The sequence below is a fragment of the Gasterosteus aculeatus genome, chromosome 7 (genome assembly GCF_964276395.1).
Source record: "Gasterosteus aculeatus chromosome 7, fGasAcu3.hap1.1, whole genome shotgun sequence".
Lineage (NCBI taxonomy): Eukaryota > Metazoa > Chordata > Actinopteri > Perciformes > Gasterosteidae > Gasterosteus > Gasterosteus aculeatus.
In genome coordinates this window covers 3,325,684-3,351,265 of record NC_135694.1, presented here as the reverse complement: position 1 = coordinate 3,351,265, position 25,582 = coordinate 3,325,684, and the positions used below count along the sequence as shown (strand labels likewise).

Genomic DNA, 25,582 nt, shown 5'->3' with positions numbered 1-25,582 from the left:
ATTGGGCAGCGAGACACCAAATCGCTCCGAGTCTGTCCAGAACAAACAAAGGTACATCGGGATATCAGCAGAAGTGTGAAGGTTCACGTTCCCCCGACACGTCCGGAGAGGGCGGTGAAAAAGCACATAGATTAATGATTGGGAAGCTATAACACACTATATGAAACTATGTTGATCACGTGTTTAGTCACAGATGTTCATTCGTGTGCATTTTATAATCCTGCCAAAGTTCTCTGTGTAAATTCTTCTCAGAAACACAAACATAGGCCACACGTCTGACTATAGCACGTACTTGTGTTATTCATTCAAACTTGATTCATTATTAGGATCCTCATTTACTTCCATAAAGTAATGCCCAAACAAAAATAACGGGCCGATGAAACAATGAGAGACAAAAGAAGCCGAATGTAAAGGTTTGAAATCGCTTGAAATGACGGCGTAAAATAGAAACTAAAGCGAACTTCTTGCAAATACACAGTGAGAAAATACTGAGAATAATATTTCACTATTTATACATTGAAGATCGTCATTATTACTTCGCAATAAACTCCGAACCGTATTTTCTAATTATTTCAAAACACTTTTTAAAAAGAGCACACGATATAATGTTAATATACGTTTTTAATTTCAGCTTGACCTTTGTGAACTTTCTCGTCCTGTCCCTACCGAGCATGCGCAATGGAGCTCGAATGATGGATTTGTGGTGAGTTATTGCCTTATTTTAATTCACATGATTTGTATGACTAATTAATAAGGTGTTTAGCATCTTAAGCGTTTGGGGCTTCCCCTTTCAAACTGTGAGGTAACGTAATTTGAGTGAATAAAATACTCGCTGAGAGTTTTGCCCTCAATGTTAAGGTTAGTTATGCTAGCTAGGATTGACCTTGCTACCTTTACCTTAAAGTTATTATTTTAACGTAAGCAGTGTGTGGTTCTTATCGAGACGATAGTTCCCGTCTTTACTAAACGCGTGGTGATTTCGGGGTAAACATTACGTTCTTCAGTTTGCCTCCAAATATTGCCTCAAAGTCGTGGCGCGGACCGCTAGTTGCAAATGTGCGCTAGCTTAGCATTCTTAAGCGACTGTCAATGCTGTGAGTAACTAAACTTTCAGTTAGCTTGCTAATGTTGCGTTTTAACGTTAATTAAGATAACGTTATACGACGTGTGGGGTGACGAGTCAATCATCACTATTCAGCTGTTCTACCGCAACCACCGATGTGTTTGTGTAATGAAATAAGATGTCAACTAACTACCATATTATTTTTTATTCAGTACTTCCAAAAGTTTCCTCGTGCCGCCACCATTTGTCAACGCAAAGGAACTACCGTGTGAGCTCGTTTGAGGTCGGAAGACAAAAATGGGTGCACACTCAGTCCAGGTTACTAACCAGCTTACCTTGACGTTAAAACTTTAATTTGCTCGTTTCTTCCGTGGTGACAGTATTCACATATGACATTGATCCACACAATGTCACAACGGCATTTCGCCAATATACTTATACTGGGATTGTCTTAAATACCGGCTTTAAAAATAACAGTTATCGCCCTGCAGATGTTAGCATTTGAAGCTAACACGCTGCCATGCAGGAGCTCAGCAGCCAATGAGAGACTCTGACGAGGGAGGTATTCCACCGAGCAGCATTGTGGGTATTTCAAAATGAATATTTTATTAGATAATTTAATGGTTTTATAAGCTTTTATCGTTGAAACGGCTGTCATGTATACGCTGTTCTTTATACTGTTAAAGAAACAGTGTTGACATATTTTTCTGGTTGCTAAATAGTGGTTATTTGTAAGTTTACGCTTAAAATGCTACTAAAAATATATATTAATGTGAAATGTGTGACTTTTATCCAGTGTTAGCTAGTTGAATATTATTTTGTGGTCATGTGTATCAGTGTAAACACCGCGTGCACGCGTTTGAATGTCGGCACCCTGACAGAGAAGAACCCGCCCGTCGGTGTAGTAGCAGGGCGGGATCACTGCAGAGGTTAAGACTATACTTTCAGGGATCATTTCTATAGTTTCTGACTTGAGAAATGCGTTTCTAATTTGTTTGGTCTCGCTAACCACGATGAAGAGATGGTGATACTCTTCCCTGAGCGCGAAGCGGGCGGACAGACTTGATTCATTTCATACGCTGTCCGCTTTTGATGACCGTTCTTTGTCTCCTCGGGGACATAGAGGGGAAGAGTATGTGCGGAGTGGTAGTGCAATGATGTTTAAAATTAACTTTATCAAGATCGAGGAAGACAGAATAATCCGCAATCCACGGGATATTAATGACGTCATATCTGATTTATTCTTGTCATTGTGCTGCGCGTCTCTACACCGTAATGACATAATTGCCCGTTATCTATTGTTGCGTTCTGTGAAATCCCGAGCATTACCTTCAAACAGATCATTATGATCACGTTGCTCGATACTTTTACTTGCAACATGTAACATACATCCCCCCAACAACAGTTTCCTCACAGTTGGAGTAACTTATTTAGCTGGAATACAACTTTTGAAAGGGTTTGTAAAACTGCCATTAAAAAACAGCAACATTAATCAGGGCTCCAACTCAAGAAAATTGCGTAATTGATTCTTCCAGTAATCAAAGTGCGGGAGGGGTTGTCGCGATCGCTCGCGTTGAAGTCCAGTTATTCCCCCGAGTCCTAAGAAATAAAGGAGCCACTAGCGAGGGCTCTTCAGCTGAGCTTTTTACTGGTCACCTGGGGTACACGTGGTTTCTGTCAAAACACCGATATTACAATTGTTTTGCTTTGCTTTAAATGTTGCTTTAGTTATAGTGCTATAGTTTAGAACACGTGTTAATGTGTAATGACGCGTGTCCGGCGCGTCCACTCCTTATCGGTGTAAACACCGCGTGCAACGTGTTTGAATGTCAGCACCCTGACAGAGAAGAACACGCCCGTCGGTGTAGTAGCAGGGCGGGATCACTGCAGAGGTTAAGACTATACTTTCAGGGATCATTTCTATAGTTTCTGACTTGAGAAATGCGTTTCTAATTTGTTTGGTCTCGCTAACCACGATGAAGAGATGGTGATACTCTTCCCTGAGCGCGAAGCGGGCGGACAGACTTGATTCATTTCACACGCTGTCCGCTTTTGATGACCGTTCTTTGTCTCCTCGGGGACATCGAGGGGAAGAGTATGTGCGGAGTGGTAGTGCATTGATGTTCAACATAAATTTAAATCAAATAAAAATGTACGCACTGACCTCCTTTCTAATAGCGTCTGTAGTTGCATTATACCTGGCACAGATGTGTGTGAATAATTCCTACTCAGATTGGCCATTAAGTCGTTGTGCTGCGTGTCTCGATTCACTATGGATGTTATAATTCTCCCTATTTTAATTGTTGCGTTATGTGAAATCACGAGCAATACTTTCATCAGAACTAGATAATTATGATCACGTTCCTTGATACTTACAATGTCACAAACATCTCCCCATAATCAGCTACCTCACAGTTGGAATAATTTTTTATCTGGAATACAACTTTTAAAGGTTTTTGTAAAACTCCTGCCATTAAAAAACAGCAACATGAATCAGTGCTCCAACTCATGAAAATTGCGTAATTGTTTCTTCCGGTAATCAAAGTGCCGAGTTCTTAGAAATAAAGGAGCCACTATTCGAGGGCTCTTCAGCTGAGCTTTTTACTGGTCACCTGGAGTACGCGTGGTCTCAGTCCGCCTGCAAAACACCGATATTATAATTGTTCGCTTTCAATGTTGCTATAGTTTGTTTAGAACATGTGTTAATGTGTAATGTCGCGTGTAATGACGCGTGTCCGGCGCGTTCACTCCTTATCGGTGTAAACACCACGTGCACGTGTTTGAATGTCGGCACCCTGACAGAGAAGAACCCGCCCGTCGGTGTAGTAGCAGGGCGGGATCACTGCAGAGGTTAAGACTATACTTTCAGGGATCATTTCTATAGTTTCTGACTTGAGAAATGCGTTTCTAATTTGTTTGGTCTCGCTAACCACGATGAAGAGATGGTGATACTCTTCCCTGAGCGCGAAGCGGGCGGACAGACTTGATTCATTTCACACGCTGTCCGCTTTTGATGACCGTTCTATGTCTCCTCGGGGACATAGAGGGGAAGAGTATGTGCGGAGTGGTAGTGCAATACTGTATAAAATAAATACAAAGCCAAATCAGCGGTCGACTATTAGTTTTCGTTAGACCATATTGACATATAAAATATGCAACTACAGCACGTGGGTCAAATCACGTGCCAAAGTACTCGGCCACATAATTGAATAAAATAAACTGCTACTCATTCTATGCAAGTATTTCAAGTCCAGGGCGAGGGGCGTGTTTTTTGTCCACTTGCCAAAGAAGGACCGCGGGGACCAATCGCGGAGGTTCCGCGCTCGGTGCGTGAGGTGTTGGACCGGTCGCTCCTCCGAGGCGGTGACCCACGTGAGAAGCCGGAGGAGGGTTCGTTTCTGTCGCAGCTCAGCCCGCACGGCGGGGTTCATGCGGGGGATTTATTTTTTGTTTAGTTGGCACGAGGGCAGTTTGGTTTAAGTTTTTCCATATGGACCTTTTTGGAGTTTTACATTGGGATTTTATAAAATGGACAATAGATTTCGGTTTGGAGAGAAAATGACACGCCGATGATGTTTAACGTGTCTGCAGATGGAGGTTCATTTTCTGAAAATTTAGATGATTTTGACTCCATCCGGAGTGTTCTCCTTTACAGGTCAGTAAAGGCTTGACGTGATACGCGATGCACTGATGGCACGAGTACCTTCATCTTACAGAGAGTTGTTCGGGTTAGAGGTGCAGATGTCTCCTTAATACCGGAGGGGATTTATAAAACACTCGTGCAAGCCCGCGGGGAGGAGGAGCAACACGTTTAGTAATTTATCCTGCGTGACATTATTAAGTGACATCAGTGTTTATTTCCGCCAGAATTATTTTAACCGGCCCTGCAACTTTACTATGGGCTTTGGTGTGGTCACTGCGTTATTTAACCCAGTCGCTCGGTCTCCCACGCCAGACGGCAGAGGACCACTAAAAGTTTCTGCGTTGTTAGGGGCAACTGCGCCGCCCGCCAATCACAGCGGGCCGAGCGGGTCACCTGACCACAGCCGGCGCGCTCATCGGCGCTTCCAACATGGCGAGCGAACGCCGCTGTTGAGAATAGTTTTTTTTTTTTTTGTGTTAGTTTCTTAATCTATAAAGTTATTACAGACGCGCTGCGCGAGCACGAGAGGACGCGGAGCACGTCGCGTAACACGGATGGCCGTCGCAAACGCGCGTACCGAAGACGCTGTTCCCGGCGGTCGGGAGGAAGAGGAGGAGGAGGAGGAGGAAGAAGACGGCGGGTCCTCCTCGCCGAGTTACTGCTCCGAGTAAGAAGGAGAAGAGAAACACGTGCACGCGCTGGCAGGAGAACCCCAGAAGCGAGGGACGATTGCGCGTGCGCGAGGAGAGAGAGAGAGAGAGAGAACAGTTTGTTGGGAGGAGACGCTGTGACTTGTCGGTTAAAACATCAACGAGCGTTTAAGTTTCTGATATCAAAGTCTTTAGATCCAAGCAGTTTACTCACACGTAACCTGTACGTGTCTCCGCGTCTCTTCCCCTGTTTGACGCTTTGTTGGAGGGCTTTCGATTTGGGAGGTAAACCTCCTTAAATAATTGGGTGCTACTTGCGTTCCTCGGTTTATTTATGGGCAATCCTTCAGAGCTGCGAACCACAGGTTCTTCAAAGCGGGTTTAAATAGAGAGAAACCAAAGAGGGAAAATATCTCCCCTTTTTTTCCGGCCCACCCTTTTGGTCAAGCATGTGATTGCAGGTTACTGACTGATACTGTAAAAGTAAATATTATCATGCGTTCGACTCAGTAGTGGGACATACGTTTGAAAACAAAAACAAACAACAAAAAGAAGCTTAAACTGCATAAATGTGGATATGATGGGTAGCGAGTTGAGGCATTTATTGGACAGTGCAATCGGAACAGAAAACCTGCCAGCTATCTCACGCTAACCAAAAGGTCAAATGGTGACGAGTCCTCATATTGAGTAAAGTCGGTGCATCTCTCCCAGCCTGGATTCTGTTTTAATCCTCGCTCGTTCCCCTCAGTGACCTGGAACCAGAATGGCTTGACGACATCCAGAAGAATGGGGAGCTTTTCTACCTGGAGCTGAGTGATGGCGAAGAGGAGGCCGCACTGGCCCAAGCCGCCGGCCAAGGCGTGTCCACCAATCACGTTCGCTTTAGCGAGGAGACGGCCGAGGTCATCACGGAGCAGAACAACAGCAAGAAGAAGAAGAAGAAGAAGAATCCGCAGCCACGCGGCTCGCAAGGGAACGGCGAGCCCACTCTCAAGAGGTTAGCCAGGATCCTGAGGAGAAAACGCCGGCCATCTCCGCAAGGAGAAGGCGGAGGCAGAGATGGAGATGGAAAGGATGGGGGCAAAGACGCCTCCACTTCATCACCCCCAGCCTCCATCCTTAAGAACCAGCCCGGTCAAAGGCCGGGCGTGACGGTTCCTCAGCAGCAGCAGCAGCTAAAGGAGGTGTGCGTCTACCTGAACCCGAAACGCCTCGGAGGTCCATCCACCCCTCTGTCTCAGGGTGGGGGGCTGCTGGAGGCGCTGCTGGGGGTGGTGCACCGCGCCTCGTGGAGCAGAAGCCGAGAGGAAAGACTCACCGTTTGTGGATTCGTACCCAACGGCCCGGCCGCCAAGTGTGGCCAAATTCTGATAGGTGAGAAGCCTTACGAGGGGGCGAACTGGTGATTCTACTCTTCATTTCCACACCACATAAAAGGAGAAAGCAAATAGCCCAAAGCTAAAATGCTGAGCGTCGGGTCGAACTGGGCGTGATCGGACGGCTTCCACCGCAAACGTCCGCGCTCAAACAATTAGACCGGTTGAAATAGAAGGAGCGTCATCCATTTGCTGTTTAGTTTTGGACCCAGATGTGCTGATACACGTATGTGCCTTTTTCTCGGTGCCGTGTTCAGGTGACGTGCTCGTGGCCGTGGACGATGTGGACGTGACCTCTGAGAACATCGAGAGGGTTCTGTCCTGCATCCCGGGACCGACGCAGGTCAGTGATTGCCGGGCGGATTATTGGTCGCTGGGAGCTCGTTTCCGCTATTCTCCGTTTGAGGGCCGTCATGCGAACGTTTCCACATTCAGAGCTTTAGTTTCCTGGCTCGTCACAAACAGGACGCTGCGTATGGAGAATAAATGACTTTAAAATGCAAAGGCTTCTTCTGAGCAGCTGGAATGTGAATGGAAAGTCGCTGCGGTTTGACGTTAGAAAAACCCTCAATTAGAGAAATGATGATTTGAGCAGTGACTATAAAAAAAAATCCACAGTACGTGGATTTTAACCAAAAAGCAGACCATCACAAAGTAGGAATTTGCTAATGACAGAGTTAGTGTGTGTGTGTGTGTGTTTGCTGCAGGACGGGGGCCAGCCCTCCCTGGTGGAACGCAGACGGTACTTATTATGTCCTGAGAATCAATTGTCGGAGTCCGAGTCCGTCCACCGTGACCTTTGCTTGCAGTGAGCGAGCGCTGCGTCCTATTGGTCGCTCCTCATTGTTTATGATGACCGTACGTGATGCAGAAAGCCCAACGAGCCTCTCAGATTTTTCCCATTTAAACGTGTTTTTTCTTTCTTCTTCTGATTTTAATTTTGACTCCCTACGCTCAGTCCAATCAAAGCCACCTCTCGCACCCCGCGGGGATCCTCAAGAACTGGTTCCAAAACATTGACCTCCGAGTCAGCGCTTCGGAAGCTCCGCCGCGGCTCCGCTCTTCTTTAATAATAGACCTGGAGTTGGCTGACATGGCGGGCGGCCCAGTTGCAGGCGCCGCGTGTCCTGTGGTCGGCGCTGGGAGACCTTGGAGGGGTTCTGGGAGTGATGGGCGGATTAGAAAAACACAGTTTTCACTTTTTTGACCCCCCCTTTTTCCCTTCAGCATATTTGGTAGGCAGCACGTGATCGAGGACTGCCCACGAAAGCAGCAGCCTCAGCAGCTCATTTATTCCCAGGAACACACTAAATGTCTGCCTTTAGGTCTGTCACGGACCCGAGCAGAGCCCGGGTGAGGAGCCAGACGCTCCTTTTGGGTCGTTGAATAATATTCCACATTCTGTGTTGCAGACAAACTGGGTACGTCCGGTTCAGATGCGGTGGTTAGAGCGTGTAACTGGGTCTGCAGGGCCCCCCTCAGCGGTTTTTGGGGTTTAAACCCAGCAGAACCTCCTCGGTTGTGCTTTTGCTCTGCTGGTACTGAAGAAGATAATATGTCTGTTTGAGATAAAGACGTCTGGTTGTTATTAGTCAAACGGGCTTGGATACGCACGTACGCACATACACACACACACACACACAGATTGGTGCTATTTGCTATGCTAGTTAACCTCAGAAAATCAGCATCCTGCTTTTCACTCAACAGCTGTGGTGTTTTTCCTACAACAGACACATTTGTACCGTTAACATTTCTTGCCGTGGATATCATGCAGGCCCATATTGACTGATTCCTTCTTTTATACACATATAAATGAATGAACTCTGAGAATGTCTTCTAGGCAGGCTGATTCAATGAAATTATTTTTGTCCTCACCCTTTCCCCTCCCGTTCTCCCCCTTCTCCTCCCGCAGGTGAGGCTGACGTTGGAGACGGCGCCTCAGGTCGGCGACGCTTCACCGGGCCGCAGGACGAAGGCGTCCTCTCCCCCGGTCAGCCAGCTGGTGCGTCTGCTGTGGGGAGAGGACACGGCGGAGCTTCAGATGTCCATCGGACACGTCCCGCACATTGCCATGTTCCTCTCTCTCAAACTGGACTCGGCATCGCCGCAGGAAGAGGTAAGTTTGTGTCTAAGATGAAGAAGTCCAGGCTCACTGCTTTGCGTTTTTCTATTGCGCCTTAAGACCCACATAGTTTGAGCATAATAGTCGGCTGAAGATCAATGTTGTAGAACCCCACTTTGAGCTCTGGCGGTGGCACAAGTTGCATTAAAGTTGCATAAAAACTACCACAAAGGTCACATGTGACTGTAACTCTTTGGACATTATAAAGCTCTCCACCAGGGGTCTGCAGCACAGCCGTCTCTGTGGCGCAATTGGTTAGCGCGTTCGGCTGTTAACCGAAAGGTTGGTGGTTCGAGCCCACCCAGGGACGCACTGTTTTTTTTTTTTTAAATAACAGAAGACGTCATGTTAATAAGTAACGTGGTGAAGTTACAAATAACCGTGGAAGTTTTGGAGAGAAAAGATCAGAGTTCCTCAGTGGGAACGGGCTGTTATTAAGGAGCAACGAGGAGGGACAGTTTGACGGCTTCTGGGAGTAGAAAACAAAACCTAAATCCTGTCATTAAATTGAAAATAAATAGATCTGACAGAAGAACCCGGAGCTAACGGCTGCCGCTGATACATAAACCCTGGACGACCACACGTTTTTTCCGTCCCCTTTGGAAAGACGGCGGGTCACAGTGAAACCTGAGCACCGCTCTGTGGTCAACAGCCCGCTGACTCCGAGCAGCCGGGAAAGAACTGTGCCCGAAGGCCTCAGCTGCACGGAGGAGTATTCTGTTAATTGAGTGTGAAGGATGACCCGAGGTGTGTAGGAAATCTCACGCCCGGAAGCTTCCACTGAATTCCTCCCGGCCACGTCGGGTCACTCAACTGCTGTGAAGTCTATTCTCTTCTTTTAGATTGAACCCACACGGCTGTCAGGAAACACTATTTCCTCATCTACTCTTTATGTTCACTTGTAAGTGTTGATCCCACAGTGTGTGTTTTTCTTGTAAACCTCACCGGTTTTCCGGCCCACACTTTTTCAGGCCTTTTAATTGCTGGCTGGCGGAACTCTGAGAAGTTGGTTTGAGTCTGAGCTGCGCGGTGGTTTTGTGATTGAAGACGTTTTTGTTCCTTTGTTGTGGTTGTCAAGGCTCCGAGGGCCCATTCATTAAGGGTCCTCAGCCCCCTCACCCACCACCTCTGACCCCCTTCCCGCCCAGGCGTCATCTAAAGTTCCTGAGGTGCTGGGAGGAATATTAATCTGAATCCGCTCTGCTGTCTCTCTGTAGTTTCTTCTTGGGATAATTACAACCACAATGTGGTTTTGCCGGAACCCCTTTTGAAAGCGTCTGCGGTTATTTCCTGCGAAAGCATGATTTAGAGGAGACGCATTTTGGTGATGCAGCTATTTCCCTATCAAGTGTACATTATTCGCATTTTCCTGTTGGCGGCTGTCACGACACCGTTAGGCACACGCTCACGTGCGGACGTGTGTTTGTGTCTGCAGGAGGAGATCTTGTACCAGTACCCGGCCTCCGAGGCGTCCGGCCAGCTGAAAGGGGTGAGGGGCATCTTCCTCACGCTGTGTGACATGCTGGAGAACGTCACCGGGGGGCGGATCCTCAGGTAGGGGACGCACGGTACCATCGAAAGCTTTGCCATCCTTTTATAATGGCCTTTTGAATATATATCACCGTCTCCCATTCTTTTCTTTTTTTTAGTTCTTCTCTCCTTCTCGGGAAGCGGCTGGTTCACGTGGGCTACTGGAAGGAGGGCGGCTACCTGTTGGTCATCGGCCTCCCCGCGGACAGGTAGTGGGATCACACGACAGCTTTCTCGCTTTTAGCCACCAGGGTCAACGCGATCGACCGCCATTAAAAATAAACTGTCGAAGCCGAAGTTTGTTCACGCTTGCTTTTGGCATTTCCTCGTGTCCCTCCAGGGTTCCACTGCTGTACTTGCAGACGGTGGTGGGAGACGTAGTGCGCACACTGAAAGTGATGTACGGCTCCTTGGACAAGTGAGTCGGCCTTTTAAGCCTAAAGCGGCACGTGCATAAAAAGAATGTTTCTCCAATTAATTCATTCCAATTTCTCCAACTCTCGTTCCGTGTCCTCGGCAGGGCGTTCCGTGAGGAGGACCACGCTCCCAGGTTGGACCACTTTTTCTGCCTGTTCTTCCAGCAGCTCATCCAGCCGCTCCGCTTGAGGGACGGCGCCTCAGCGACCGCCGCCGATGTCTCGGGGACCCTTTTCCTCGACGGGCTGCCAGCGGTCCGATGGCTCACGCTGCCCCCGGAAATCAAGGTGCGTCAAATCAAAGAATATTGTTTATAGAAGTGTTTATATTATTTATGGGAGAGGTGTTGTAAAGTTAACGCAGCAACGGCAGCTCGTCACGTCTCATTTTGTCCATCGTTTCCTCACCAGGTTGAATGGGATGTTGTCACAGATGCAGCTGTGCGCCCCCTAGTGTCCACTGTGGAGAACGACAATGCGTCACTCACACTGATTGTTGGCGCTATTTCATTAGTTTGATTACTTTGTTACCTGGTATTTCCTGTTGAGCCAAGAGATTGCAGGAGAAATGTTTTTGCGTGTGATCACTAGAATAAATCAACCCTGGACGATTTATTAAATGAAGCATCAGAGGCCCTTTTTAATGCAAAATTAGTTTGGACAGTTATTCCTTTTGACAAATAGACACTGCACTTATATTTTACTTTCTCTGTCCCCAGATGGAAGTGGAGACTGTGCTTTCTGATTTTGAGTCTTCTGATTTTGGTGAAATGGTAAGAAAATACCACTGTCACCTGGAGGGACATTTGTCTCAAAAACAAGATGTGTGATCTTGTTAATGTTGTCCTCTTCTTAGTCTTTTAATTTATCTTTTGTCCTTTAACAGTCTGAGGACTTTTTTGGCCTGAGGCGACTGTACCTGATTCTCGGCTCCTGTTTGTTCTACAAGGTGAGTCAATCAAGAGACACCAGCAGCTTTTTCATATTTATACTGCCCCCCACCTGTAATATACATGTACATGAACAAAGATGGATAATAATGAGTCCATTGAAAGGCACTGAAGCCAGACGGATGTTATGTCCGTAGGTTTATTTTTCTATTTGTTCTGCTGGCTGCAAAGCCCTCAGCTCCTTATTTACTGACCATTTGCCTACGTCATCCGCATGCCCACCCTCCAGTCCTACCTGATAGCCAACCATCTGCCCAAAGAGGACCTGCTGGACGTGTGCCTGTACTGCCAGCACTACTGCCTGCTGCCGCTGGCCTCTGAGCAGCGGGTGGGTCAGCTGGTCATCTGGAGGGAGGTGTTCCCCCAGCAGAGAGCCAACAGCAGCAGCACAACGCCCGGCTACAACCTGCCTGAAGGACGTCACTTCCTCCTCATCGTTGGATTGGTAAGGAGGCAAAATCTCCTTGTCTTCTTTGCCCATCATCCATTCACAGTCTTGTTTTGTTGTATTTATTTGCACTTATTCCTTTATCTCTCCACCTCAGAGGCACTTCATGCAGTGTGTGCTGTTGGAGGCAGGTGGCTGTGCTTCACCAGCTCTGGGCTCTACAGGACCTGATTGTGTTTACGTGGATCAGGTGACCCCTGTCATACCATAGATGCATCTACTTGAACAAAACCACAACATCTTTGTCTTTTTTAAGTGATCCCTTTGGGGACTTCTTTAGCTAAAATCCCTAAAACGAGTCCCATTCATTCTCTATGGTAGTGCTAATCCACTACGGATGTAATATATCTTTGCCCACTAGTTGTGCTGCAGCCCTTTTACCAGTTTAATGTGATCTGGTTGAACGTCTTGACGTTAATTCCTAACGTGTACTGACATACATTATTGTCCTTCTCCTTCCGCCTTTTGGATCTAGTTGTAGTTTACTAGTAGAAATCCTGACGTACCAGAATGTTCCGACTCTGGCAAAGAAAAGAAAAAAAGAAGGGAAAAAGAACTCCCCGTCGGGGAATCGAACCCCGGTCTTCCGCGTGACAGGCGGAGATACTGTCCACTATACTAACGAGGAAGGCTGAAGGGTAATGGAATAGCAGGGTATTTATTCAACAGCGTAAAACAGCTGCAACTAGTGGTCAAAGATGTATTACATCCGTAGTGGTTTAGCACTACCATAGAGAATGAATGGGAATCGTTTTAGGGATTTTAGCTAAGGAATCCTCAGGTGCCGCCAGCAGGCAATCGAGGTGGGATTCCCGGAGGAGGGAAATTTATTGGACGAGGAGCAGAAACAAAGCTAAAATCACGGGACAGTAGAAATAGGAAGAAAAACTGTCATTTATTTACTGTGAGATTTGACTACAAACTTCAGTTAGTGAATTCGATCGATTGCGTCTAGGGAGCAGACCCCACCCCCGGCCCCGAGGCCGGTCTACAGGCCGCCGGCCCTGCAGAAGAGAAGACGAGAAGCGGCCATTATACTATGAACTTTTAATGACTTTCTTTGACATGTTTTATCAGGACTGTATCGTCTGTAAATCCACTAGTATCCCGCTTCTAGACACCCTTCCTCGTTAGTATAGTGGACAGTATCTCCGCCTGTCACGCGGAAGACCGGGGTTCGATTCCCCGACGGGGAGTTCTTTTTTCTTCTTCTTTTCTTTGCCAGAGTCGGAACATTCTGATACATCAGCACTTCTACTATTGATCTACAACTAAATCCAAAAGGCGGAAGGAGAAGGACAATTTTGTATGTCAGTACACGTTAGGAATTGGTGACTGGCGACACCAGGGGATTCTTTAGCTAAAATCCCTAAACGGAATCCCATTCATTCTCTATGGTAGTGCTAAACCACTACGGATGTAATACATCGTTGGCCATTAGTTTGTGCTGTAGAGCCGTTTGGCTCGTCAAAGAGTTTCAGTCACACAGGAGGAGGATGACAGCACACGTCTCCTGTGCCGCTGTGTTAACTTTAGGTACAACAAAAGAGACAAATGTCATTAGGACAATGACGTCTCAGAGTACATTTTCAAATGAGCTTGTTTTATGTTTTAATTTTTTATGGGTGTCTAAATGTCCATCCGGCTCAAATGTAAACTGCAACTTGACTGGTTGCTTGAGGCATACAACACACTACTTCCTATGTCTTGTGGTTTTAGTTTACCTTCTGCAAACAGAAAGCCCGTCAAGAAAATAACAATACGTCGATCACTCTGTCCTACATCCTGGGTCCAGGTGAAGGCCACACTGCTGCAGCTGGAGGTGTTGGAAGCGGGCATTGAGGAGCGTCTCAACGCTCCGCCTACCCCCTGCCTGTCCTGTGCCGACTGGTTCCTCCCTGCTGCCTCCTCCGCCTCCCCCGTCTTCAGCAAGCTAGCGGGGGCTGTTAAAGGCTCCTCGTCCTCCAGGTCCAGAGGCCGTAGCCTGTTTGGGGAGAAGGCCCGGAGGTCCAGCCCGCAGAGGAGCCTGGCTGACAGCGGGAGCGATGGACAGACGGACGCCGGGTCAGGATCGTTTTCGTCGACGGCTCCGGGCCTCAGTCCGCATTCCACCCCGGACTCGGCGAGGAAGCTGGGGGGGCGCCGGGACTCGTTGGGATCCGGGGGGTCCGATGGGAGTGGAGGCAGCGGAGGCCTCTTTAAGGTACACTTGCAGTCCATCATTGATTCTGATATTTAACGCAAGAATGCATCGCTGCAACGAGGGAGCGAATGGATGTGTTGTGTTTTGTCTCATGCTTCTTTCATACCTTGTTATCAGATCCCCCGAATGAAGCACCCAAACCCGTTCTACCTGGGCACCCTGAAGAAGACCCTGACTGAGAGGGAGGCGGAGGAGATGTACAACACCACAAAGTGAGTGGTGGTGAAATGCAGCATTTTCTCTCCCCCTAATTGTGTTTGCGCTGAATGTTGCTAGAAGTAAAGCTACATTTTGTTATTGTGACAGATTGACCTCGGGCGCAGAGAACACCTTGTTCCATTACGTCTTGATGGAAACCGTTCAGGGGATCTTCATCGCTCCGACCCACAGGGAGGTGGCTCAGCTCAGCGGCTCCATCCACCCACAGCTCATCCGTAACTTCCACCACTGCTGCCTCTCCATACGGGCCGCGTTCCAGCAGAGCCTGCCTGCCAAGGTGAGTCAGAGTTCTCTGCTTAGAGACTGTAGCTCATCCCTCGTCTCACCTTGGTTAATGGCTTGAGTGTAAATAAGAGGTGTTGAACTGACAAAGCTTCTGTGAGTCTGTGTAGTTGTAACTATCAATTATTTATTAGGTATATCAGCCATGTGTAACTTTAAAGTAAATTCTTAATGTATGTGGTAACACACCAATTGTATATTATTTCTCCTGAAAAAGGCAACAATATAGTATTTTTGCCTTGTGGGTTTAGCTGTAGTTTAATAGTAGAAATGGTGATGTTAAAGTCAATACCAGATTGTACTACTTGAACAAAACCACAACTTCTTTGTCTTTTTTAAGTGATCCCCTTTGGGGACTAAAATCTCAAACGATTCCCATTTATTATCTATGGTAGTGTTAATCCACTTCTCCTTGCGCCTTCTGGATTTAGTTGTAGTTTACTAGTACAAGTGCTGACGTACCAGAATGTTCCGACCCGAAGAAGAAAAGAAAAAAAAAAGAACTCCCCGTCGGGGAATCGAACCCCGGTCTTCCGCGTGACAGGCGGAGATACTGTCCACTATACTAACGAGGAAGGATGACTAAAAGCGGGATACTAGGCTATTTAGAGGCGATACATACGAGTACTTCTCGGGATTGTTTAGCTAAACTCCCTAAACGGAATCCCATTTATTCTCTATGGTAGTGCTAAATCACTACGGATGTAATATATCTTTGACCACGGCGCTGTGGTGCAGACACAACATGTAGCAGCCCATCCAATCGGGGATTTCTTTAGCTAAACTCCCTAAAGCGAGTCCCATTCAATCTCTATGGTAGTGCTAATCCAGTACGGATGTAATATATCTTTGACCACTAGTTGCGCTATGGAGCCGTTTACAAGTTAGATATGATGAGAGGTTAAACGTCGTAAATTCTTTTCCTTGCCAAATGCAACGACATAGTATTTGTTTTACCTTGTGGATTTAGTTGTAGATCAATAGTAGAAGTGCTGATGTATCAGAATGTTCCGACTCTGGCAAAGAAAAGAAGAAAAAAAGAACTCCCCGTCGGGGAATCGAACCCCGGTCTTCCGCGTGACAGGCGGAGATACTGTCCACTATACTAACGAGGAAGGGTGTCTAGAAGCGGGATACTAGTGGATTTATAGACGATACAGTCCTGATAAAACATGTCAAAGAAAGTCATTAAAAGTTCATAGTATAATGGCCGCTTCTCGTCTTCTCTTCTGCAGGGCCGGCGGCCTGTAGACCGGCCTCGGGGCGGGGGGTGGGGTCTGGGTCCCGTGAAGGAACAGGGGGTCCTGTTTCAGTGTAAACCCGAAAACTGGACCGACCAGAGGAAGCCCGCTCCCACCATGACTTACTGGGTCATAGGGTACGCAAACTTTCCCTATTTTGATACACACAAACCCTATTACTCCTTTTAAAAACTGGTTTTATTGCTGGGGAGGGATTCAAGTCAAAGCCCTTCTATCCTCGTGTGCCCATCTTGTAGGCGGATGCTGCTGGAGCCCGTCCCTCAGGAGTTCTACGTGTGTTTCCATGACTCGGTGGCAGAAGTTCCTGTGGAGATGGCCTTCAGACTCTCTTTTGGCCTGGCCTTGTGACCTCAACATCCCAGACTCTCCGACTCCCCAACATTTCCTGTTACACCTGTACACCGAAGGCCCGTCTTGGAAAGAACCCTGATCACAGCAGAGTTTGACCACTGGTGACCAAAGAGGCTTTGAGTCGAGGAAAAGCCTCTTCTGCTGAGAGCAAGTTAGCGGCTGTAAACTTTACCAAGCTCAACCAATTAACTGGTTGATAACTAAGCTGTTGCACGAGTCTCTGTGGAAACGGGACGATTAAGGTTTGTTTGCTGTGTTGGAAAGCCTTTCCAGTTGTTAATTTAACATGTACAGTTTGTATGGAGTAATTTCTCAAAGAAGATTAAAGAATGAATTCGGTTTCTGTTTTATTCGTTTACAACCTCCTAAACATAATTGTACATTATCAACAAAGTAATCAATGGTAGTGGAAATGTTGTTTTTTCCATATGTAACAAAAATATTTATGTAGTCTTCAACAAACTGGAAATCATAACATTATCTTTGTTGCTACACTTTTTAATTCTTATTTTTATAATGTACATAATTGAATTTGAAAAAATCCTTATTAATGACACAGCACATGAAAAATCCACATATTCAGTCCAAAAACAAAAAAGACAAATGTCCGGTTGCATTGGGCCACAGAAGCGCCTGCGTCGGGCTAATGTCCGTCCCTTTCCACGCCTATGCGGCGCTCTGAGCGAGCAGCAGGTTGGCCTGGTAGCACCGGAGGCTGCAGAGAGGAACCCCGGTCTTTGAGCACGAGTACTTCTTGCGGTTGGTGCAGCCGTGGACCCCGCAGCTCGCCGGGGCCGCCGGCGGAGGACGGGGAGGCGCCGGCGTGGGCGCGGTGACCCCGGCGGGGAAGGAGACGGCCATGCCCAGGGCGCAGTCGCTGTACCGGATCATGGGACACTGGTTCTGCTTGGACTTCCTCTCCCTCATGCTCTTGATCTTGGCCTTGCTGGTTTTCGTCAGCCTCTCGATCGTCTGGTTCTTGCTGTCTTCCGCCTTCTTGGCCGCCTGCAGGCGTCTCTTCCGGGCTCGCTCCTCGCGCTTCTGCATCATCTCCACCGTCATCTCCTTCTCCTTGTAGCCCATGGGGAGCTCCAGGAGAGGCTGGCTCTGCTGCTTGTGTAACAGGGCTTTCTGGACACACACAAATAGACATGATTGTAGCAACATCGCCAATTTCTTTTTAATCAATGGGGCACTACAGTACATTCTCCCTCACCTGTCTGGCTGTGAGCAGAGACTCGTCCACCTCCTTCTTCAGCTCCCCGTTGTCGTCGAGCTCTCCCTTCTCCAGGGCGTCCAGCCACCTCTCCTCCTCGTCCACCGGCACGCCGAGCATGGAGTCGGAGTCTATGTCTGGCACAGGGCATGTGGCCAGGTTACTGTCTTCATCTGACACAGAACAAACACCAATTTATTGTTCAACTAGGGCCGTGTCACGGGGGATTTGAATCCAGGAGAACAAATGTATCCATCGAGACTTCTGTGGGTGTCGTCTTATAATTACGTACAGCTTTGTTAAAGCCGTCCATATATTTTAACCTAACTTATGTTTTCGTTAATGCCATACATTGTAGTTGGTTACATTTAAAGACATCTCTTTTGTAACCTCTTGGCAATGAAAATGTGTCAATTTGACCGTTTTAAATTTTACTTTCTTATATTTAGACATAAAATGATAGTGTTTTAACTGTAAAGCATTTACTTCATCTAGAGTTAATTTAAGAGCAACAATTACAGAAGTAGTTTTTGGAAATCACTGCAGTGTGTAACTCTTCAGAACTATTGCACACTAATTTGGATACACAAATCAATTTCGGTGGCACGTTTAGTTTTCTTTCAGCGTAACAGCTTGCAATCTATGCATTAAATAATAGTTTAATCAAAAACAAAACTGATCCAACTTGAATACCAGAAAAAAACGTTTCATAAAGCTCCAGTCTAAAGTATCTCCTTATTAAATTATTGCACGCTTACCCAGCCAGGCCCGATATTGCTCCAAAGGCACAGACGGCTCATCGTCGTCGTCATCATCATCATCATCATCGCCGTCCTCGTCATCATCATCATCGTTGTCGTCATTATTATTGATAATCATCAAGGGAGTGGGAGGACAAGCCACACCGGGGTGCACGGTGAAGGTGGGAACACTGTTTTACGGACAGGAAACAGAAGCTCTGTGACTGATTGGGTCTTGGTGAAGACGAGCACCGTCAACGCCCCCCCAAAACCACACCGATCGCTCTCCTCATCCCGCCTCACCTTTTGGTCCCCAGCGTCTGTCCTCCCAGCTTGATCTTGAGGCGGAGCTGCGGGGGAGGACGAGGAACCGCGACGGGCTCCGGGGCCTCTGTGAAGCTGTGATGCTTCCTCTTGTGTTTCTTGTGCTTCTTGTGTTTCCGTTTGTGCACGCTGTGCACGCTGTGCAGGCTGGAGCAGCCTTCGCCTGCAGAGGGGGAGGCCACAGATGAATGCAATAAACATGTATAAACTAGCAGATAACGGCGGCTTTTAGGGTTTTTTCCCCATTTCCTACAAATGCCTCCGTTGATCGAGAAGATTTACATGCAGACTTCTGATCTTGCACAGTACATTTTGTCCATTTCTCAGAAGTGGTGTTTACAAATGTATCAATTGTAAAATAAAGGAATGTGCTGCGAGAACCGGGCAGTGGTAGAAGATAATACGCTCCCAGGAGGAGTCTACTATGTTAGTGTTGAGAATAACTGCCCACTTTCACAACACTGCTCTCCAAAACGGCCATAAAGTGTAACCAACATCTTTCATGGAGATTTGTGTTCATGACGAGGCTGTTAATAATGTGTCACTTTGAATAGCAAGTGAGTGCACACGTAAACATAAATGGAGCTTAATTGCGCCGTTGTAACGTATGAATGTTATACACTTAATGTCGTATGCTTACCGAGAAACCTGGGGTGAATCATGTCTTTCCTTTTCCCCATTGGAACGACGACGAGGATGTAAAAGCCAAGAACAGGAGCGTCGGTCTGCGGCTTCACATCTCAACGTGTTTTCACCGGCTCGTCTCTGCAGAGGAGAGACACACACCTGTTAATGCAGCATTGATAAAAAGGGAAACACTTGAAGTGAATGTTAATTCGCTGTATCCGTCATGTTAGCGAAGCCATACCCGAATATAAACAGAGCAATGCTTACAATATATTTAGTAAGTGATTTAACGCCAGGCCAACGGTTGTTTAGAACAGGCCCGTTAACTTCACGTTACCTTATTTAGCCGAGAAGGCGTTCACATTCTCCATCACGCATCCTGAACAAAACTGCCATCCAGGAAAAACATTCAAGTTACCAATTCAAATAGAAAATACCCGATACGGGGTACAAAACTGAGGCAATTTGGAATGTAACTGATTTAAAATTAAGCTAGCTCGACTAAGCCATGATAAAAACACGGAAGTTTATTTACGTAATTTCCGGTCAGTCTGAGCCCTCGCGTTCGTTGGACCGCCCTCTATGGGAGAGACAATTAAAATAACCAACGGCTTCCGCTTCACAATGTTAACGTTTACCACCTTATATTGATGCATCGAAATAGTTACGTGACATCAATTTCAACAACAAGACGACAAACATGTCACCAGAGTAGTGGAACCGCAAAAGACCGTCGACGTCTTGCGGTTCAAGGAGTACGTTACCCAGAAGCCACCGGGGCGCTTCAGCTGAGACACGCAAGGTCAGTTACGACGCTGAACGTGGTCGAGTTAAACCCGTTATGACTCATTTATACTTCTTGTTAACCTGCTCGTTGTAGTCTGCTCAGCTTCTCGTACATTGTTCCCAGCTGGTCGGATTCCGTCAAATTTAGCGGTTACAGTTGAGTAGTTTACGGCAAGCACGCTGAATGTGGGCAACTAAGTCGTCACACAAGTTCCATTTTTATAAACTGCAACCTTTTCATACGATAGCAAAAAAAATCCAATATATTCATTATCATGTACGGGTAAATTATCATGATTTTATTACTTCACAGGAATCATGAATTACGCTCGGTTCCTCACCGCTGTGAGCGCAGCTAGGAAGCCTTCCCCCATCCGGATGCTGAGTAAGTGTTCATCTCCTGGAATACAGATGCTGACACAGGGAACCTCCTCAAAATCATACCGTAAACACCTGGAGGTCGTGCTTCTCATGTCAATTAATGCAAAGCTTTAGTGACGCATGTCAATGTCTCCGTGCATTTAATCAACGTCACCTCGTGCTGGAACACGAACACGGTTCATAACAGTCTTTAATCTCTCCATCTCCGAAGCCGAGCTGCAGCAGCGGTCGCCCGCGTCCCTGATCTCTTTGGCCGGCGGAGCGCCCAACCCCGACACCTTCCCCTTCCGGTCGGCGTCCATCGAGGTGAAGAACGGGCCGACGCTCACCTTCGACGAGGCCACGATGAAGAGGGCCCTGCAGTACTCTGCCTCCAATGGGTGAGGCAGACGAGGCGTCATTCGCAATCGGCCACCATCGCCCCACCTGGAGATTCCAGTGGTTTTGACGGTTGAGTGAGCGGTGATGCCGGATAGTTCGGGCCCTCTAGAGAATAAGATGGTGACCGCGCAACCCCAACGTCTCCGTTTAGAATCCAGCCCACCGTCCCAAAAATTACTTTTGATGCCTCTCAAAACACTGCAACTGAAAATAGCAAATAGGGAAATGTACAGTATTTTTATATAAATAGTTTTTTGTGCCGTTCCTACGTAGGATACCTGAGCTGCTGACGTGGATGAAGAGCCTGCAGAAGGACCTCCACAAGCCGCCGATGGAGATGGACATGTGTGTGACCACGGGGAGCCAGGAAGGCCTCTGCAAGGTACCGGCGCCGCCCGTTACTGTAGCCAGGCATCCTGCAAAGACATTATGTTCCAATACATTCTTACTCGTGTACCAGCTTGGCCTGTGATGAGATTCTTTTTTTGTGCGTTATAGGTGTTTGAGATGCTGGTCAACCCCGGGGACAACGTCCTGCTGGACGCACCCACGTATTCGGGCACACTGGCAGCGGTGAGAGCGCTTTCTTTCCAACAACAACAACAACAACAATCCTGCGCAACGCGGTAACTGGAGCCGCCGTGACCCTCCGACCTTCTGCCTTCCTCTGCAGCTTCAGCCGCTCGGCTGCAACCTGATCAACGTCCCCAGCGACCAGCACGGCATGATACCCGCCGCGCTGAAGGAGGTTTTGTCTCGCTGGGACCCGTCAGAGGTCCACAAGCCCGGCAGCACCGCCCCCAAGGTCCTCTACACCATCCCCAACGGAGGAAACCCCACTGGTGCCTCCATGACCACTCAGAGGAAGCAGGAAGTGTACGAGGTTTGTTTCCCCTCATCCTGCAGGAGTCACGACACAAATACCCAGTCCGTCCTAAACAGGACTGCATATGGTCTCCGAATGGCTCTTTTCTCGGGCTTATTAATGCAGTCGGTGAAGGTCCGACTGCATTAATAAGCCCGTTATGAGGTTCATACTTTCTACTAAAGACCTCCCATCTGTTTAAATAGCTGGCCAGGCAGTACGACATGCTCATCATCGAGGACGACCCGTACTACTTCCTGCAGTTTGACAAGGTTTGTCAAAGAAAAGGTGAAATGGTTCCTTGGTCTCATTGCTTCATAGGCTGCCCTTTGGAACAGTGCAAACGCGCTGGTTATTCTTTCATTCATGTTTGTCATTCATCTGCAGCCGTGGTCTCCCACGTTCCTCTCCATGGACGTGGACGGGAGGATCATCAGGACCGACTCCTTCTCCAAGATCCTGTCCTCAGGGTGAGTGTGTATGTGTGTGTCCTTCCCCATCATTTAACGTGCTGCTGTAATTCCCCACATTAGCCCTGGTTGACCTCGCGTGTCTTTGGCGGTCGGCCCGCGCGTCTCCCTCTGTCCCAGGCTGCGGATTGGCTTCGTTACGGGTCCCAAGCCGCTGGTGGACCGGGTGGTGCTGCACATCCAGGCCTCCACGATGCACACGAGTACCTTCACGCAGGTGAATCAAACATTAGCTTCGCAGCCCCGGTGCTCAGTCCACACATTGCATGACTGATGAACGGTACTGATGAATCTTTGATGAACATGAGCACGGAAACTGCAGATCGAGCCAGACAGTCGCATTAAGGCGGCAGCTGGCACACATCAGGGCGCTGTGCAGCATGTGTAGTCTACCCACGTACTCGGCTTCGGTTCCCCTCCCCTCGGGCACCACGGATAAGCATTATCCCCCCCAGGAGGGGGGGGGGGGGGGGGGGGGGGTCGTCACGCTGCAGCCTGCGTCTGGATCAGCAGCAGCTGCAGAGGAGTCGAAGGAGATTCATTAGGATCTGCTTTGATTCGATCCTCGACTCTGCTTTCCTAGTCTAATCTGGACTAAACGTTGGCAATAACGCACAAAGATTCTAAATGGGACACGTGTCCGCCGGGGAAAAAACCCAACATTTCTAGGCCGCGTTGACAAAGAACAGGTGCGCTGTGCTCGTAGGAGCACTTTGGTTTCCGGGCCCTTCTCACACGTTACGTTCTGCCTCCTTTCAGCTCATGGTGTCCCAGTTGTTGCACAGCTGGGGCCAAGAGGGCTTCCTCCAGCACATCGACCGGTACGTCGCACACCCAAGTGTTGACTCTCCAAGAAAGCAAAAAAACAAGGCAGCCATTGTTTGTGTTTCCTCTCACAGGGTGATTGAGTTTTACAGGAAACAACGCGATGCCATGATCAGCTCTGCCGACAAGTGGCTCAGAGGTCAGTGAGAGACGGGCATGTACGCACACATTCTGATCGGCTCTCTGGATTTGAAAACAGTGTCAACGTTCCTTCTGGAAAAACTCCCCTGTTGTCTGTTTACAAGTAAACTCAACGGGGTGAAACCGAATTCTGTACCAAGCGAGACGCATAAAAGACAGAGCTTGTTTAGTTTTTGTGTCGTCTGCTTTTGTTTTTCATCCGGCACAGTACACCTAGCGCCCATTTGACAAACTACACGTCACGGCATTTCCCACTGCATTGTGTGAAAGGTTCCACTGCTTCGACACTCCGCATGTAATTCAAGCGACAAGAATTGTTTTAGATGGACTGACGAAAGCGACAAACGAGGAGAAATCCTGATATGAGTCAGAAAGCAAACACGTGTTCTTTTCCTCCTCTGCTCCCGTGTGCTCCGTGTGTTAGATGTGGCAGAGTGGCACACCCCGTCGGCCGGCATGTTCCTGTGGATCAAAGTGAAGGGCGTAGCCGACACCCAGCAGCTGATTATGCAGAAAGCCCTGGAGAAGGAGGTCAGCGCACAATGTGTTCCTGTTGTGTTTCTGTCTAACCCCTCACATATTAATCTCCTCTCGACTGAAGGTCGACTGAAGGTGCTCTTTTTATGCAAAAAGCAGGTACCCAGAATGCATTTCTGTGTCTCTCTGGTTGCGAGCAGATGTTTTGGCACCAGGCCGGTTTCGTGTCTGGACAGAGTGTAGGGTGGGGAATTTAAAGTGGCTATTGCGTGCACACACACACACATTCGTAAATCCCTGCTAGCAGATATACGATTAGCTGAGTAATAAACAAGAGTGGGTGCAATCAGGCTTTTCCAAGGTTTTGCACACTTCCCTCCACACAGCAGGTAGTGAAGACTCCCAGTCTCCCTCTTCTGTGCCGACAAAGCAGCACTTGAGATTAGAAGAGAGTCTTTGTCTTTTATCTTTGCCGTGATTCAATCTGTAATGATTGCGGGTCTGTCTCCGTTGTAGGCGTTGGGACGAGACACGAGAACGGGGATTTTGGATAAGAAATTAGAAGAGTGATGCCGATCTCGTATTTGTCGGTTACATATAAAGCCACAGCCAGCAAGTCGGTTAGCGTAGCTTAGCACAAAGCCATGCTCCGAAACGCAGGATAAAAATGTATTCACTTAGACAATAGGCAATCGAATGGATGGTTTATGTGGGACTATTTTCAAACATTTCTTTAATTACAACAGAACTGATTGTCTTGTTTGCTCCGGTGCGTGAAGAGATCAGCTGTGCAACAGTACTGAGTGTGTGTGTGTGTGTGTGTGTGTGTGTGTGTGTGCTAAAAGGTGCTGCTGGTCCCTGGAGGCGTCTTCATGATCAACAGTAGTGAGCCCTGTCCTTACGTCAGAGCGGCCTTCTCTCTCTCCACACCAGAGCAGATTGATGAGGTAGGTGCACACACACACACACACACACACACACACACATGGTCACGCACGCACACACGTATACACTCACATGCTCTATTATGACTCTAATCTCTCACAATCATTTCAACAGGCTTTCAGAAGACTCTCTTCTCTCATCAAAGAGGCTTTATGATCAAACGTCTGATTATTATTATTGAGGTTGTATTTTTAAATGCTAAAGTTTGAATGTATTTGGATACTGTGTGACACAGTGAAGAGGAGAAGCTCAGAACGTATGTACTGTACTTAGTGCTGATTATTGAACCATTTGTAGCAGTGAGTTGCACTACACAGGGAGGATGTACTTATGTTTTACATGTACAAAAAAGTAAACTACTTTTTTTTTTATCATATCGTCTTTTGTGTTTTTGTGACTGCTGCTCGACTGGAACCATTTAAATGTTTTAATCACAGATAGAACAAATAACTTATAACAATAACTGATCTTATCGGTGACTGAGAGATTTCCTCTGAATTAGACCACATAGATTTAAGCTCGCAGATTCAACAATAACTGGAACTTTCTACAGTTATCCTGATCATCGTCATGAGTTCTTCCTGCACTAAACCATCGCTTATCTGGGATTTTGGGTCAAAACTAACTTATCGTGAGACGGAGACGAGGTTGGTTTGACAATAAAGTTGTTCTTAAATGGACAAATGTCTCCTTTCTTTAAGCCCATTTGAAGGAGTACTTTGGCTTTTGCCCTTTTTGTATGTCTAAAGTGTATAACAAGTGGTGCCTTACCTGGAAGTAAAGATTTAGGCTGCTGATAATCGGGGTAAATAATAATCCAGACAGTTTCTTTGGTAACAGCAGATGAAAGAAGCGCATTGGTGTGTTTAGGATCAAACCTTGTTGACCC

The 25,582-nt window shown here is 47.4% G+C and overlaps 3 protein-coding genes and 8 non-coding genes across 17 annotated transcripts; 7 read left to right on the top strand and 4 right to left on the bottom strand.

The window, feature by feature from the left end:
- The first annotated feature begins 636 nt into the window (after window positions 1–636).
- Window positions 637–16,854, top strand: intu (inturned planar cell polarity protein). 3 transcript variants are annotated; one of them, XM_040179620.2, is made up of 17 exons: window positions 637–703; window positions 6,105–6,730; window positions 6,990–7,075; window positions 8,645–8,848; window positions 10,290–10,408; window positions 10,504–10,593; window positions 10,725–10,802; window positions 10,905–11,088; window positions 11,520–11,573; window positions 11,687–11,749; window positions 11,980–12,195; window positions 12,296–12,388; window positions 13,994–14,401; window positions 14,519–14,613; window positions 14,708–14,897; window positions 16,138–16,280; window positions 16,401–16,854. In XM_040179620.2, the coding sequence occupies exons 1-17, from the start codon at window positions 672–674 to the stop codon at window positions 16,510–16,512; spliced, it is 2,793 nt and encodes a 930-aa protein (XP_040035554.2). In that variant the 5' UTR covers window positions 637–671; the 3' UTR covers window positions 16,513–16,854. The 3 variants fall into 3 exon arrangements, with proteins under 3 accessions (XP_040035554.2, XP_040035556.2, XP_040035553.2); XM_040179622.2 differs by lacking the exon at window positions 637–703 and adding an exon at window positions 4,361–4,718; XM_040179619.2 differs by lacking the exon at window positions 637–703 and adding an exon at window positions 5,075–5,373.
- On the top strand, window positions 1,996–2,211 carry LOC120823162 (small nucleolar RNA U3). The gene has a single exon (XR_005712801.2). It is a non-coding gene; the product is annotated as a small nucleolar RNA U3 (small nucleolar RNA).
- LOC120823185 (small nucleolar RNA U3) lies at window positions 2,959–3,174 on the top strand. The gene has a single exon (XR_005712823.2). It is a non-coding gene; the product is annotated as a small nucleolar RNA U3 (small nucleolar RNA).
- On the top strand, window positions 3,917–4,132 carry LOC120823173 (small nucleolar RNA U3). Its single transcript, XR_005712812.2, has one exon. It is a non-coding gene; the product is annotated as a small nucleolar RNA U3 (small nucleolar RNA).
- Window positions 9,091–9,164, top strand: trnan-guu (transfer RNA asparagine (anticodon GUU)). The gene has a single exon. It is a non-coding gene; the product is annotated as a tRNA-Asn (tRNA).
- On the bottom strand, window positions 12,755–12,826 carry trnad-guc (transfer RNA aspartic acid (anticodon GUC)). Its single transcript has one exon. It is a non-coding gene; the product is annotated as a tRNA-Asp (tRNA).
- trnad-guc (transfer RNA aspartic acid (anticodon GUC)) lies at window positions 13,323–13,394 on the top strand. The gene has a single exon. It is a non-coding gene; the product is annotated as a tRNA-Asp (tRNA).
- On the bottom strand, window positions 15,406–15,477 carry trnad-guc (transfer RNA aspartic acid (anticodon GUC)). The gene has a single exon. It is a non-coding gene; the product is annotated as a tRNA-Asp (tRNA).
- trnad-guc (transfer RNA aspartic acid (anticodon GUC)) lies at window positions 15,946–16,017 on the bottom strand. The gene has a single exon. It is a non-coding gene; the product is annotated as a tRNA-Asp (tRNA).
- Window positions 16,846–20,066, bottom strand: ino80b (INO80 complex subunit B). Of its 5 annotated transcripts, none has more exons than XM_040179657.2 (6): window positions 19,958–20,066; window positions 19,436–19,560; window positions 18,775–18,958; window positions 18,490–18,662; window positions 17,732–17,904; window positions 16,846–17,646 (listed from the first exon to the last, which is right to left on the bottom strand). In XM_040179657.2, the coding sequence occupies exons 2-6, from the start codon at window positions 19,473–19,475 to the stop codon at window positions 17,182–17,184; spliced, it is 1,035 nt and encodes a 344-aa protein (XP_040035591.2). In that variant the 5' UTR covers window positions 19,476–19,560; window positions 19,958–20,066; the 3' UTR covers window positions 16,846–17,181. The 5 variants fall into 5 exon arrangements, with proteins under 5 accessions (XP_040035591.2, XP_040035587.2, XP_040035592.2 ...); XM_040179653.2 differs by having other exon boundaries at window positions 19,760–19,994; XM_040179658.2 differs by having other exon boundaries at window positions 17,732–17,868; window positions 19,760–19,994.
- On the top strand, window positions 20,005–25,067 carry aadat (aminoadipate aminotransferase). The gene is made up of 14 exons (XM_040179648.2): window positions 20,005–20,224; window positions 20,522–20,593; window positions 20,801–20,969; window positions 21,244–21,352; window positions 21,469–21,543; window positions 21,644–21,853; window positions 22,042–22,107; window positions 22,223–22,305; window positions 22,426–22,522; window positions 23,065–23,126; window positions 23,205–23,269; window positions 23,696–23,802; window positions 24,594–24,695; window positions 24,808–25,067. Exons 2-14 carry the CDS (start codon window positions 20,527–20,529, stop codon window positions 24,847–24,849), a joined length of 1,254 nt encoding a protein of 417 aa, XP_040035582.1. The 5' UTR covers window positions 20,005–20,224; window positions 20,522–20,526; the 3' UTR covers window positions 24,850–25,067.
- Window positions 25,068–25,582: the final 515 nt, after the last annotated feature.